Below are 14,814 nucleotides of genomic sequence, written 5' to 3'. Positions count from 1 at the left end.
CCTGTCAAGCAGTGTTTGAAACTGTAATGTCAAAACAAGACCCACTATGATTGGAGCCTGCCTGGCAGGGGATGGGAAAGATGGTCCCTGCCCAGGTGATAGCTAACACTTGCATGTGACAGAGGAGGCCTCTTTAAAGTGCGTCCCAAGGGTTTTATGAAAAACCCTTAGAGACTTTTGAGACTCTATTGTCATGAAGGATGCTAACAGCCCCACCCAGGATATTTTCTCTGGTTGAGAGGGGTTACTTCTGCACTTTCAGGTCAGCCTATTATTTGCTTCTAGGAGGCATTTCACACCCATTCACTCCTATTCAAATTATGATTACAGGCTGACATAAGTGGGAGAATAAATGTAAATGGGCTTCCAGAGGCTTCAAGCCGGGAAAAGGAGATTTTCAAAATGGTTACTTTTCCTTTATATTTAGTATAAAAACGACTTCTTCAGTTGTTTAATTATTTGTCTATTTAGTCTCATTCCAGAGATGCAATTTTAGTATTTAATGTTGCATCCCAGTGTAGAACAGCCAGCATTGCTAGAGTGAAAATAGCTTTGGGGCCTTTTCACTGTAGGGGCATGTGTAACATTAACTTTTCACATGTCCTACTTTTAAATACCATGCACCAAGCCTTAAGGGCAATAAGGCCTACTTACGAGTGACTTATAAATATTTAAAAGGAAGGTTTTGAGCAGTCAAAAGCAGTTATTTTGGCAGGTCGAATTTGCAACAGTCAGACAAGAAATAATAGGTCTGAAGTCATGTTTGCACTGTCACTGTCGTGATGGCACAATGGGTGCTGCCCACCACAGGGGTGGTTCACATCTAAATATAAGAATCGGTTAACCATACCCTCACAAAATACACCATCTGCACCCAGGTTCCTCTTCTAGGGATCCGAAGCAAAGGAAAAAGGAGTCGGGAAGCTCCGGAGTCACAGGATGCACATTGGCGTCGCAACCGACTTGTTCGTTCAGTGCGCGGAGTGCAACCGACCTACCCTCCATAGATCCGGAGCATTGCAGCACCGGCCGAACGCGGAGCTGCCCTATGATGAAGCATGACACCTGTCGGGGTGTGTGAGGGCCCTAGCTCCTCATAGGAGCTATTCCTCAGTTCTTTTTTCTCACTGCTAGGAACAGTACACTTAGTTACAGTTCATAGAGCTCTACAGTCATAAAAAATATATGGTCCAGCAAACAGCGAAAAATCCAGGTTGACCAAGCAGAAAAGGCGACTATCCTACAGCGTCATCACCTCAAGTGTTGTGCCTTTAGACCCACGAGTCTCATGGTCTCAATTTGCCAATATCATGTTTTGCCAAGTTTCATGTTTTGCCGTTCGAGACAGAACTTGCTTTTTAACTGAGAGCTCTTTCCATGGTGGCCTTTTACATGCACATATTATCAACATTTAACTTCCCGTGCCAGAATGCAGCATGGTGTTGGTGGATAAAAAAGCCATTAATGGCTAAAGTCTCAACTTCCAGTGCCAGAATGCAGCTTGGTGTTGGTGGATAAAAAAACAATGAATGGCTAAAGTTTCACATTTGACATGGTGCATAACACAAAATAAAATCTGTCTGATATAGAATATAAAGCTTTTTCACAGTTGGAAAAATATATATAGGAAAATAGCTTATTACAAACTATTTGTTTGGGAGCAAATCCGGACTATTTTTTGCAGTTTTAGATAGCGAGAACTAGTTCCGAAGGTATTAGAGCGCTTTACATGAGCGTCAGTTATGTTACACAAGGACCTTTAAGGTTTTTTGGGAGACAGGGGGAGATTAAGTGATTTGCCCAGAATCACAGGATGTTGAGAGGACGCCGAAACTCGTACCTGGTACCCCAGATCCAAAGGTCGCGGCTCTGGCCGTTATGCCACAAAGAGCAGCCTTCCCTCAGTATGACCAGGCTGGTCTTTTTACCTTGTTTTTAAGCGACTGACTGCTGCCTAGTACCTTAGATATTGCTACTTCCAGCTGAATTCTGTAGGTGCTCTTGCTTTCAGCTGTGCTAGAGGCAGGCTGTGACACTTCTTTCTGCGTGCGAGTAGTGTACGGCACTTATCTGCCATAGTTACTACATTGTATTCCTGGCACCGTGACTTCGCTTGAGCATTTGTGACAATGAATCTACGCAGACTAGCAGGCTGTCTATGCCAGAAGAAGTAAAAATTTACATGTTTCCCTGCCTCTGGTGCACACGTCTTGTTCATGTTTTCGGGCAACTTCGCTCGCAGTTTTTGAGAAAAGGTGGCAACCCGCTGTGTGCTTAGTGAAGCTAATGACACCCTGACGTCACAGCTCACTTGTAATAGGATAGTATTTATTGATAGCCAAAGAAGATCTCCATCATTATTAACCAATGGATTGCCTATAAGACTGTCATCATTGCTCCCACACACCCTAAGCAACCGCCAAAATCAATAACCCGACAATGGTCCTGTGATATCTCAATTCTAAGCAGTCTACGGATCTCACTAAGATGGCATTACTCACCTCCGCTTCCGACCAAGAGAGGGCATTTCGAAAGTATCCATAACAATTTGCTTTGTAGTAAAACCATCCACGAGGGCAACTGGATCGAGCCATTGGGCCTGTTTGGAAGGAAAGTCACAACAATCATGTTAGGCAATATTCTCAATGTACTAAATGTGACAAAAAAAGTTAAAAGGGACAAGGCTGCTACCACCAGAGTTAAAAGCCTTGGCCCAGATTCACAAATTTTGTTCGCAGTTTTAAGAGTGGTTTTACCCACCTGTGAACATATAGTAATAGAGGAGTCTCCCAACTACCCATAATTGATGTATGTGAGATATTGTGAAGGTCAATCTTTTACAGCAGCAAGCTTAACTGATGACGATGAGTTTGTGTCATGTCTCTGGTTGGACGGATCTATTACGAGGGGCCAAAGATGGAGCACATTCATGTTTGGGCAGCTAGAGCTATAGAGATTTACTCTTGATTTTGAGAAACCTCTCATGGTCAGGTGGGGACAGCCCATGGCTTTCAGTTCCTGACTGGGTGAGAGAGAAGTAGCTCTCAGGTAGCTCTAACACTGGAGAAGCATGTTAACAAGATAGTCGGGAGCTGTTTCAGTTTGTTAAGAGCATTTCGGAAAATATTCCCATTATTTCCATCGGAAGCAAGGGTGCTGATAGCCCGAAGTACCATTCTGGGCAGATTAGATTACTGTAATGCTCTGCTTTTGAATTCACCACAGTATCTGATCGAGAGATTGCAGAGAATACAGAATATGGCGGCAAAGATAATCTTGGGACGACCACGTCGCTCCTCTACTCTGCAAGCCCTTTCAGAGTTACACTGGCTGCCAGTTCTCCAGAGAATTCAATTTAAAGCCCTTTGCCTACTGTTTAAGGCCTTACACGGACAGGGGCCTACATCTCTGCAGGAAAGTGTTAGCTGGTACACTCCACTTCGGCCGCTTCGTTCTTCTTCATCTAATCTTGTGAGGGTGCAGAGAGCTAGGAAAGTTAAGTCAGGAGGTCGAGCTTTCTGTATAGCAGCTCCTCGACTCTGGAATACACTGCCACTGGATATCAGACAAATAGACAATCTGACGCAGTTCAGAAAGAGAATTAAAACGTGGCTATATCCCCGGGCCATCTCCCAGTTTTCCCGTTAATTCTACGCTGATAGTTTTCTTGTTCCCCCAACACACACTCTAACATAGCGCCAGGTTACCCATAGGGTGTCAGTAGCGCTCTACAAGCAACTATAATAATAATAATAATAATAATAATAGGCAAAGCCACAAACCCTATTCAGCCTGGAAATAACAAAACCAGGGGTGTAATGCGGAACCCTTCCCATTCCTTAGAGCCCTGCCAACCTTTCAGGAGGCCCTCATCAGCCCAAGGCCAACAAATATCTGTGAGATATGGGAGACTCAGGGGCCCTTCCTCACATTCGGCAGGGGGCATCATTTTGTTTTAAACCATTTAACAACCAATGCGCCCCATTCTAAGTGACTGCATATTCGAGCCATTGTGTTCTAGGTAGCAGTAGCAGAGCAGCATGCATACTTGTGATGTGTATGTGATGCTTATTGCCGGTCACTAGGCATGGTTTAGGGACAATAAGTACTCACCAGCCATGACGTCTGTGAGAACCAAAGTGCTCAGGAGGAACATCGTGTACACTGCCTGTGCCATGATACTCAAAATGTTCTCTCTGAAATAAATAAGACAAACCATAGTGACATCAGAAAGAATGCAGTCAACACCGTTTGGGAGGGCATTGACATCAACATTGCATGCTATTTCACACAAATAAGTTCTGGATCTCTCTTGGATTGTGTTTCTTATGCATTTGAACTGTAGGCTTGTCCGGAGGTGCGGCCTGCTTTACATCGGTGAAATCAAAACTGTAAGGTACTAGTGTCTAATAATAACCAGTTTGTGTCAACGCTTGCCAGGACCAGAGTTTGCAGAATACTGTACTGTGTTGTAGTTGCAATTTCATTTGTAAGAATAGAGGCCATTAGAGTAGCTTCACCCTGGCCCCACCTATTGTATTGAAATTGCATTTATATAGTGCTTACTACCCCTGACAAGGCGTCAAAGCGCTTGTTTGGTGAGAAGCACGCTACTCCGAAACCCATAAAGGATCAGTGGTAAATTAGTATAGTGAAATATGAAAGTAATTTGAGTGGTGGACATGTTAGTCTGTTATTTGGATTGAAAATGATAGTGGAGGGATAGAATAGGGAAGGATTTAGAATACCTTTTATTGGAGCTCATAGCAGTAGGAGGAGACTTGGGATGAATAAAAAGGGAGGTGGAGGGGGAAGAGTCAGAGGAAAGGGTTAGAAAGACTTTTTTGGGAGATCTTAATAGTAAAAGAGGTCTGAGATAGTCTAGAAAGGGGTATTTTGGGGATCGTGGTATGGAGTTTGGGATGGATGAGAGAGTGGAGGCAGATGATATATTCAGAGAGGTATAGGATCAGAAATAGGGTAGTGCATTGGAAAGAGTAGCAGAATGACAACTGAGATGAGTCAGAGAATTGAGGAAGAGGATATACTGAGAGCGGTATAGGGTGTCTAAAGTCAATTATATATTCACGGAACCGTCCGGTGTTTAGTTGCTACAATATTGTATGAATATTAAGATGAGAGTGCGATTAATGGGCACAGCAGACTTAGCGATGAATTGGTATTAATAAGATCGCTAACCAGTGTTTTGATGTTTACGCTGCTTGCTAGATAATGGTGAGGCCTGCTGAATAGTGATTTAGAATGTTTTATATATGACATTTTACAGTGGTCTGAAGACTGACTATACTGGGAACTTGGGATACCGATAGAGTTACTGAATAGTGACGCCGCCTGAACAGAAACCCTTTGTGGGTTGGAAATATCACCACAAACCGAGTAGGTACAATACGTATGCACACTCAAATGGAGTATGGATGCTTTAGTGGCAAAATTGACTCACAATTTTTGTGCTGTGTGTTTCTCTTGATTTACAGAGAACTCTACACAGGAGACATAGGTATTTATGACGCTCCAGTGCACTCTGGCATTAGGGCTGACACATTTTCATTTCTCACCTTCACGTCACTCACACTGTTGTTTAGTTTGGATGAAATATTCTCTTATGGTTATAGATTGGGTAGTTTCTACTTTGGCAACACAAACTCACTTCTTAAGAATCACCGGCATTGGACTCATCATTTTAAGTAATGTGTAGCACAGTTTTCGTCATGGTGTTTTGGCATTGTCTCTCCTTCTGCCTTAGGTCATAGACCAATTGCAAGTATCTTTTGCGTTGGTATTGTCTGTGACATCAAGGATTTGCATTGTGAATTTTATCTCACCTTGTGCATGTTGTTTTTCTCCTGGAACTTTGTGGTCTTGGGTTATTTAAATTATTGGGACTGTTTTCCCAAGTAAATACAATGGTTTATGTGTTTGCACTCATGCAGCCATGAGAAAGTCACGGGATTACCTCCCGGTTTGCGACAAAACACGTGTTGGCTGTTTCGAGCTGTTTTGAAGAACTACATTTTTTTTTTTTAAAACAACCAAGAAGAAAGAGAAAAGAATTGTGTTTTACTTATCTGTACTGACTATGTACATTGTCTAACTAAGCAATTTCAATCGATTTCAACGTGTGCTAAGGAGTATTGCTTGTTCTTTGGCTCCTAGTTAAACAGCAAATTCAATTTAAAGTGTGCTGTTTAGTCTTTAAGACTATTCATGGATTACCCACGGACTTTATTCAGGGCCGGACTGGCCGTAACGGGCACCAGGCGTTTCCCCGGTGGGCTGCCAGGGTGAGGGCCGGTTTTGGGCCCCTGGGGCGTTTTTGTTACTGGGTCCGGCAATATTGGCCCCCTGTAACAAAATTGGTTGAAACCTAGTAAACAACTCGGCCGCACCCCCACCCCCCTGCCCCCCAGGGGGGCGCGGTCGGGCAGTTTACCAGAGCCTGTTTCGGTGCCCGTCCAGCCTTGACTTTATTGGAGGACGCATTATCAGATATATTCCAACAAAAACCTTGTGCTCATCCATTGTTTCGGGTCAGTGGATGATGTGGCCAGGCTAGGATGGGCGAGTGTAGGTTCTCAGTTCTAGCCCCTAAAATATGGAATACTCTTCTGGTCACCTTCGATCGATGCCGTCATTGGAAATGTGCAGATGCGTACGGAAAACAATGCTTTTCAGGAAAGGTTTGGGCCTAATGAATAGTCTCTGCTTGTGTCTGCTTTTAGACTCCAAACGTGCGCTTTATCAGTACCTTAGCCACAACCAATGTGTCGCAGATCACCAAGAAAACTAAACTGCGACTAAATAATTCAAAGAAAATATGGAGAGATGAGGCTCGAGCCTCAATATCCAAGGCCGCCACTGTCAGATCGAACCTGACAGCAAAAGAAGAGCCGATCATGGCACTTCCTGCTTTATTCCGTGTCTCATGGGACGAAGACATGGAAGCGCTGAGGGTCCAGCCTGACAGATATCATTCGTGTGGCTCAGTGATTGTTCCTCAACAGGCTTGTGGGACTCTGATACCTTCGGGCGAGCATCATGGAGCAGTAATACTGGTTGTTTTTACAAACTGACTTGACATTAAGAAACTTTTTACATTAACTTCAAAAACGTAAACACAATGGGCTCGATTCACAGAACTAACTTAAGACAAAATCCTAAACTTACTACCATTTTGGTATTTACAGAAGGCACTTACTCATTTTGGTATTCACAGAAGGCACTTACTCATTTCGGTATTCACAGAAGTTAGGAGTCCTAAAGTTAGGACTCCTAAATGCCTTCTGTGAACACCGAAAGTCTTAAAATTAGGATTTTTCTCAGTTTAGGAGTCCTAAAGTTAGGAGTCCTAACTTTACTACTCATAAACTGAGAAATATCCTAATTTTAAGACTTTCGGTATTCACAGAAGGCATTTAGGAGTCCTAAAGTTAGAAGTCCTAACTTTACTACTATTAAATTGAGAAAAATCCTAATTTTAAGACTTTAGGTATTCACAGAAGGCATTTAGGAGTCCTAAAGTTAGGAGTCCTAACTTCTGTAAATACCGAAATGAGTAAGTGCCTTCTGTGAATACCAAAATGACAGTAAGTTTAGGATTTTGTCTTAAGTTAGTTCTGTGAATCAGGCCCAATGTATCGTTAATAAAAAATGGTTTTTCATAAATACCAATCGATAGGTATAAACATGTACATTCTAGCAGGGATTAATCACCTTGTGCTCAGCCCTAGACCAAGTTTGGAACTGAATTTAATTACGATTTGTTGACATGTGTGCTGAGGATTGCAATTGTTTAAATACAGAAATGTTACATTTCACAGCATTTGTATTTTTCTAAGAAAAAATGAGGCTACTGAGAAGGCCGTGAAAGTGTTTTTTTTGTTTGTTTTTTTACATTATCATGCAGATCAAAAGTGAAAAAGGCTACGAGGTCTCTGAAGATCGCGCATGATCAGCTGCTCCATTCCACTTTTTTTCCTTTGCATTCTGGGACTTGTAGTCCTGGAATTATAACAGTTTAAACAAAACCTCAAGTTCTGAATGTAATGAGAAAAGCTAGACAGAAGCAGCCAGCCTTGCTTAAACCACGAAAACATTACATGGCTGCACCCGTTATGTGTTTTTTTACCAGATCTCTCTGGTTATCTGTGATTTATACATGGAAAACAAATAGGAGAACTGGCGAGAAGGCAGATTTATAATTTCAGGACTTGCCTGGCTTCTGGTGTGTTGACCAGCACCTGAATATAGAAAGGGCGGCTGACACACGGACACTCGAGCGAGCTGATTAGAGACAAGTGCCCACATTTAGTAAAGGCTTGCGCTGCCTTGGCATGACTCAAGGTGACCCAAGCCCTTAAGTGAGATTTACTAGGCCACATAGAGCCCACCTTGAATGGCCCTGCATGGCATAGTAAATCTGGAGTGAGACAAAACACCACAAGTTGCTGTCTTGCAGTGCTCTGGTCTAGGCTGGATGGGCACCTTGATGATCAATATCGAGCGGAAACTAGATCCCATCAGGCAACGTCTAGCTACAATGGAGCAGCAGCTCACGAGGATTTGTCAATATAGGCCAGCTGGGAATATGGATCCTCTTGGGGGGGCTCCAACGGGTCCCTGATCAGCTAGTAACACACTCGGTGAGCAAAGTCCAAGTGGGTACAGGCCTTCACTAACATCTGTGCAAATTAGTGGCAACCTTCCTCCATGCCCTCTGGTGACTCAAACCCCTGGGCGGCGGTCCTCATGTGTGGAGCGGGGCATCGAAGTCACAGCGTCCCACAGCCTGTTCCAATCCAGCCAAACCCCCAATGGGTGAGCCAGTAGGTGGTGGGGGTGCCCTCCCAGAGCCCCGTACATCAGACCCCTGGGGGGAGAGACCGAGGCAGAGGCTACCAACATTACATCTTCCACCAGAATCCTCTCCATATGTAGTAGTACTTAGTAATGTTCCGGCGCTCCCTCTGGGTGTTATTGAGGAATTTGTATAACTCAATACCAAGGTACTGCACTGGTTGGATCGTTATGCGTCTCTTGGTCTAAGGTTGGAGAAACACATTATTATGGTGTGAAGAGTTTCCTGGGTCGGGAGATGTACAAAAAAACCTGGCAGGAAACTGTGTAATTGTCAACTTTAACAGACCCCATCTATTAGAGAGAATTTTACATTCAGTGTTACAGAAATCACATGGGTGGGGTTGTATCGTCTACTGTGACCTTCCCCCTACGGCATTTTTATAGATCCTTCACCCGTGCTTTGATGCCCAACAGGGTGGGCTCCTGGAGGCTCCCAGCTTATCCCAGTTGTCCTGAGCTGGATCGTCAGTTGGTATTTCAAGACATATCACTTTGTAATTCTTTTACACCTCTGGAATCGTTGGACGCTTGTGATTGACTCATTGACAAAGATCCCTAAGAGATAGCATCCTTTCACTGTAGGAAAATAGGGCCGCCATCTATAGGTCCTGGGGACGGTAAAGCTTGTAAATGTATCTCACCGAACATTGCCGGATTAGCAAACAAGATCAATGACCTCGGATGGATCACTTTTATAAAAGGATTTAATTTGATTTGTCTCCAGGAGACATGGACAATTACTAATAGCTTCTTTCTCAAGGGATTTAAGACCTTCTGTGTACCAACCACTCCTTCACGGGCGGGCTGCTAACTTATGTCTGCCTGGACATACGGTGCAGCTTGAAGGAATTATCAACTCATAATGATTGTCTGCAGACTATATCTTTTTCCCAGGGGCCAGTAAACGTGTTGTTGTTAAATTTTTATAATGCCAATCCCGAGCCTCCAAATGACTGTAATATCGCTAGGATGGGCTCTTTTCTAAGGAACATGACCATTAAGGCTCCCTTGAATGGCTACCTCATGATTGCAGGAGATTTTAACATTCATCTATGTGGGGACCCAAATGCAGGCACTTTAAACGGCATAAGATGCCCTCGGATGGCAGGCATGCATGTTGAACACACCCTACCGGGAGACAGTCTTAATGCCTTAGTCAATGAGTTTGATCTGACCATGTCTATGAGCAGGGTGGCCCATGGTAGGAACCATATTAATCCGACATTCACTGGGAGGGGAGTTCAATGTTTATAGATTCATTTTTGTTTCCAGCCCCTTCTTTCAACTTCTTTTGGATTTCTCTGTCTAAGACAGCATTTACAGCAATCATAACCCGCTGTGTATCTCGACCACATGGCCAAAGCCTGGGAATACCCGTGTGTTAGTTCCCAGGGAAACACTAAGGGCAATACAGTAGGTGCAATTTTGGAGATTTATAGAGCTAAGTGTCTAGCACAGGTAACTTATGGTAGTGAAATTTGGGGCTATACATCACATGAGGAGTTACAAAGAATTGAAATTAGTTCCTGAGACAACGCCTATGTGTACCACAGGAAACCTCTACTTTTTCTGTACTCGAAGAACTGGGTATGTCCTACCTGTCAGACCTGTTGTCGTTTCACCCATTATCCTATTGGCTCAAAGTCTAGATGAATAAGGGGACCACCTTACATAAAGACATCAGAAGGGGATTGTATGGCCCTTGATTATGCTCACCATATCCCTTGGTTTAAATATATCCGGGAAGGGTTTAGGACTCTTGGAAGGGCGCACCTCTTTAGTGACCCAGATTCAATCAACAGGAAGGATTTACTTTGGGCTAAGGAGTCTTTTTTTAGACTCCAGGTGGTGAACAGGGAGGACTGTGAGTTAATGAAGCCCAGTGTACGCAAATACATTATTCTGAAAACCGTACAATCTATGGAATCGTATCTCCTTGGGCTTTCTAACACTTATGACCGTTTTTTATTGACAAGGTTCAGTTTTTACATATTTTATCTCCCCCTTTCCCACCCTTGAGGGAGTAGCAAAGGTGAGACCCTGCCACCATGCGGTTGTGACAGCAAGTCCCCTCAGGACATGATTCATTTTTTAATGTTTTGCAATTATTATGAGGTGCCGAAGAAGACCTATATAATCCGAATTTTAAACACAGCAAATTTTACTAAAGTGCGTCCTGCCTTTACTTTTTTAGCTGTACTCTCAGGGTCTACGTAATGGTATGTTCTTAGCTTTTTTAAAGCCCGCAGTTAGGCTTCGATCTAGTTTTGACTAGCACCATGTGTAGAGTAGGCCTGATGAATTTTTATATCTATTTATTTTAAAAATGTGTTCCATATTAATGTATGATATTTGATGACCGATGAAATCAATTGGATGGGAGTTTTTTGTATCATTGTATTTTTGACTTATATGGTTTTTATTACAAAGACCGAATAAAGTTTATTGATTGATTGATTGATGTATGCTGCATTTTGCAGCATACATAGAAAGAGGAAATCACCTCTGAGTATTGTTTCTGTGCAGAACGGTATCCCTCCCTGCATAAAAACAATCCTGCGGACAACACAGGCAGCCTTACACCATGGTGCAAGGGTGCCTGCATTGGTGCCAGGCAGCCGAAACTGCGCCAGCAAAGGCAGACAGGACATGAATGCACCGTATTGCATAAATACGGTGCATTCTGCCCTTTCACTTGGGCGTAGAGAACGCAGCAAGGTGACTTGCTGCGCTGCTTTGTGCCAAAATCCCCTAAATGAAGGCCTAAGGATAGTAGACCTGGGAATGCGCCACAATGCTATGACTACCCAGGGGAGCAGTAACAAGGAGAAATATCTTTATTTCTCTTTATTTTTGCCTCTTTCTACGTGTGCAGCATTCTGCAGCACACATAGAAAGAGGGAAAGGCTTCGAATATTGTTTTTGTGCAGGAAGGTGTCCCTTCCTGTACAATCTTGCCTGCAAGGACGCTTACGTTGGTACCTGGCAGGCTGCGTCAGCACAGACAGAGAACAGGAATGCGCCTATATTTTAGCAGATATGGTGCATCCCTTCCCTCTATAACTGACGCAGCGTAGCAAGTTGTCTTGCTCTGCGTCAAATGTTAGTAAATCTGCCCCAAGGGGTAGACGTGCGGTGCTCAGAGACCTGCAGGCGTTCCTCACAGCTCCAGGCATGGATGGCTTTCATTGTATGGGAAGGGTGTACAGCAGCCAGTGCGTAGCAAGTATGCCACGGGTCCTAATGCATGCGCGGAAATGGGCTCCTATCTCCCGGTCCGGTACTGAAATGCAGCAATAACCGCTGGGCACCGGTGCCACTGCACTTGCTGTACTATTTATTGCTGCACCCCAGAACGCAGATAAGCAGAAAGGATAGGGCGTTATGCCAGAGCTTCCCACTTCGTCGGCTCAACATTCTGTGATTGTGGACAAAATCACTTAAGTCACCTAATCACCCCGTGCCTTAAAAAAACATGAACGGAGCCTTACCGGTGCTCATGTAAAGCTCTCCAATACGTTCGGGAGTTAGCGCTATACACAAACTACAAAAAAGGCGCGCAAGCCAGCTTTCTCCTGTCAGATAGAAAGGGAATTAAAACTCTACTTTACAGAAGCCTCCTGCTCGCATAGCCCAATTAAGTGACTTAAACCTTCAACTCGGCGGCCATCCTTGCGGCGACCCGTCTCTGACCCCACATCTCCCTCTAAGCACAAATGTGACACATATTGTAGGACATTCCAACGAGCATTTACCCTTAACGCGGTCAGAATCTCTCCCCAGTCTTACCTGTACTTCAGTGGCTGGAGTTTGTAGGGGTGTAGCCGTGACCATAGCCGCGGGGCTGTGAGTATATGTAGCGTCTTGAGCCTGGCTATCAGTGTTTGCTCGAGGAGGGATCTAGGCGTAATAACGGAATTTCGGGTTATTAAATATAGCCTCGCCCAATGACCCCTGCTAGAAAAGCGTCATCGCGCCTTCCAGCTGCTCATCTATTTGCCTTTTGTTCAACCCATCGAAGGTTGGGAGAGGATTTGGAAGTAGCCAAATAAAACGTGCTACACAGGGGCGTAACACAGGCCCCCGCATCCCCCGCAGTGCGGGGGGGGGGCTTCGCCCAGTACTCGTGCCTTAGAGCTCCGGATTAAATCCGGCAGGGGGGCCCCTCCGTGTACCTTGCAGGGGGGCCCCCTCAGCTTTCGTTACGCCAGTGGTGCTACACAGCCATCTGTCCCGGACTTAGAACCCTCTAAAAGGGCAACAGCGTCATGTTTCGTTTACCGAATAGGAAAGATATGTTGATTCCGGGGATTTGCTATGGCCAAATGCGCAACATTACTACGGGGTATTTTTTTTCTGAGGAGTTAGACACTGGTCCTTGCAGTGCCCATCATCCTTCTGAATATGACACAACCCAATTAAGATGTGTAATTATTTGCCTGGGTAATCACAACCTCGGAGAATGAATTTCTGCAACTCGGTCTGCTGACTTTTTAATTGTATTGGAAATCTGTGGCAGTATTATATTCCGGCAAAGGAATGAGAATGTTGGACATCGACCAGGATTTGCAAATTTTGAGCAGGACACACACACAAATGGGCAGGAGAAATGACTGAGGACCGGGTGTTTCTCCAGATGGTTGAAGTCAGTGAGACAACTTGTCAACATCAAAGGCGGGACTGTATGTGCACTTTACTGACCATCATTCTGAGTACTTGATCGGAGGTAGAAGGTAGGCGCCCAGATCCTGTATAACATATTTATTACCCCCTGCAGTAAAGATGGCACCGGACTGTAATAAAACCGTAAAACATATGCACAGTTAAAAAGTAAATCAACCAGTAAAAATGACACAGTTAAATAAACACAAAAAGGCCCTCGCAATAGTATCTCTATAGGAGATAAGACACCCACGGTTCAGAGTTGTATTTATCATGTGCAGAAGCACACCTGATAAAAGCCAGTTTTATCACTCAGACATTCCATCTACTGAAAACAGATGCCAAATGTGCGCAGCAAAATGTCTGGAATCCAGAACCGCAAGTGGATATTATGGGCCTGATAATTCGGGAACTCGTTCACTCCCATGCTTGGCCCATTGACTCATACTGGCCAGAATATGGGTTGGGGATAGCTGCTTGCTTTGAAAACTCCAGCCCACCCACTTACCGACCATCTCCTAGTGAGAGTCAAAGAATCAACAATCAATACTAAGGAGTAACACTGGGTCCTGACATGCCAATCAAAATAGAATGTCTGTGATCAGTGGAATGTGATGTCAGCGACACCCTTAACAAGCGATGAAAATCACGAAACAACGTTTTCCGGACTTTCACTGGCTGATTCCTCTCCTTATTGCATTCCTTATGGCATTTACAACTTTCCATACAATTTCTCAGTGCTCGTGTTCAAGATCTGTACTCACAGCAACTCTGCGTTGTCTCCCCGTTTAGGGTTAGGCTTTTCACTGCACCTTAAAGATTGGATAAGCCTGAACTCAAAGATGCTCAGGACATGGAGTCCGATGCCCCATATGCAATAGCATTGAGACGCTCACGGGTGAGTAGTCGCCCTTAATAACAATTCTGATTGGGTTTTTTTTGGTTTTTTTTTACAGATTCATATAGCGCGAACTCGACCCTAAGGTATTGTAGCGCTTTATATGAGCACCAGTTACGTTACACAAGGACACATTCATTTTTTAGTAGGCACTAATTGATTGCAAGTCTATAGGTCTGACTAGTAACTGAGAATGGAAGCCTGCTCTGTCACCTTTGCTAATGCTTGCTTCTAGACCAGAGCTTCCCAAAGTGTTTTAGAACCAGACCCACATGTTAGAACAACAAACTTTCACGACCACCTAGCTTTAATGGCCATGTAGAGGATGTGTTTTTAAAACATCGTGCGGCAGCGCTCTCTCACTTACAGCACATTTT

General features: G+C 44.1%; 1 protein-coding gene across 1 annotated transcript in view; it reads right to left on the bottom strand.

Moving 5' to 3' along the window:
* The window catches only part of LOC146789829 (regenerating islet-derived protein 4-like), a 181,587-nt gene extending 168,469 nt beyond the window's left edge, over nt 1-13,118 (bottom strand). The window contains exons 1-3 of the mRNA XM_085632188.1: nt 12,667-13,118; nt 4,114-4,196; nt 2,502-2,599 (exon numbers count right to left, since the gene is read on the bottom strand). Coding sequence (XP_085488314.1) covers nt 2,502-2,599; nt 4,114-4,177 — 162 coding nt within the window. The 5' untranslated portion in view covers nt 4,178-4,196; nt 12,667-13,118. The remainder of the gene's footprint in view (nt 1-2,501; nt 2,600-4,113; nt 4,197-12,666) is intronic.
* Between the last annotated feature and the right edge of the window lie 1,696 nt (nt 13,119-14,814).

This window comes from Triturus cristatus, chromosome 10 (genome assembly GCF_964204655.1).
Source record: "Triturus cristatus chromosome 10, aTriCri1.1, whole genome shotgun sequence".
Taxonomy (NCBI): Eukaryota; Metazoa; Chordata; class Amphibia; order Caudata; family Salamandridae; genus Triturus; species Triturus cristatus.
The sequence above is the reverse complement of the archived record's forward strand: the minus strand, read 5'-3'. Positions and strand labels throughout refer to the sequence as shown.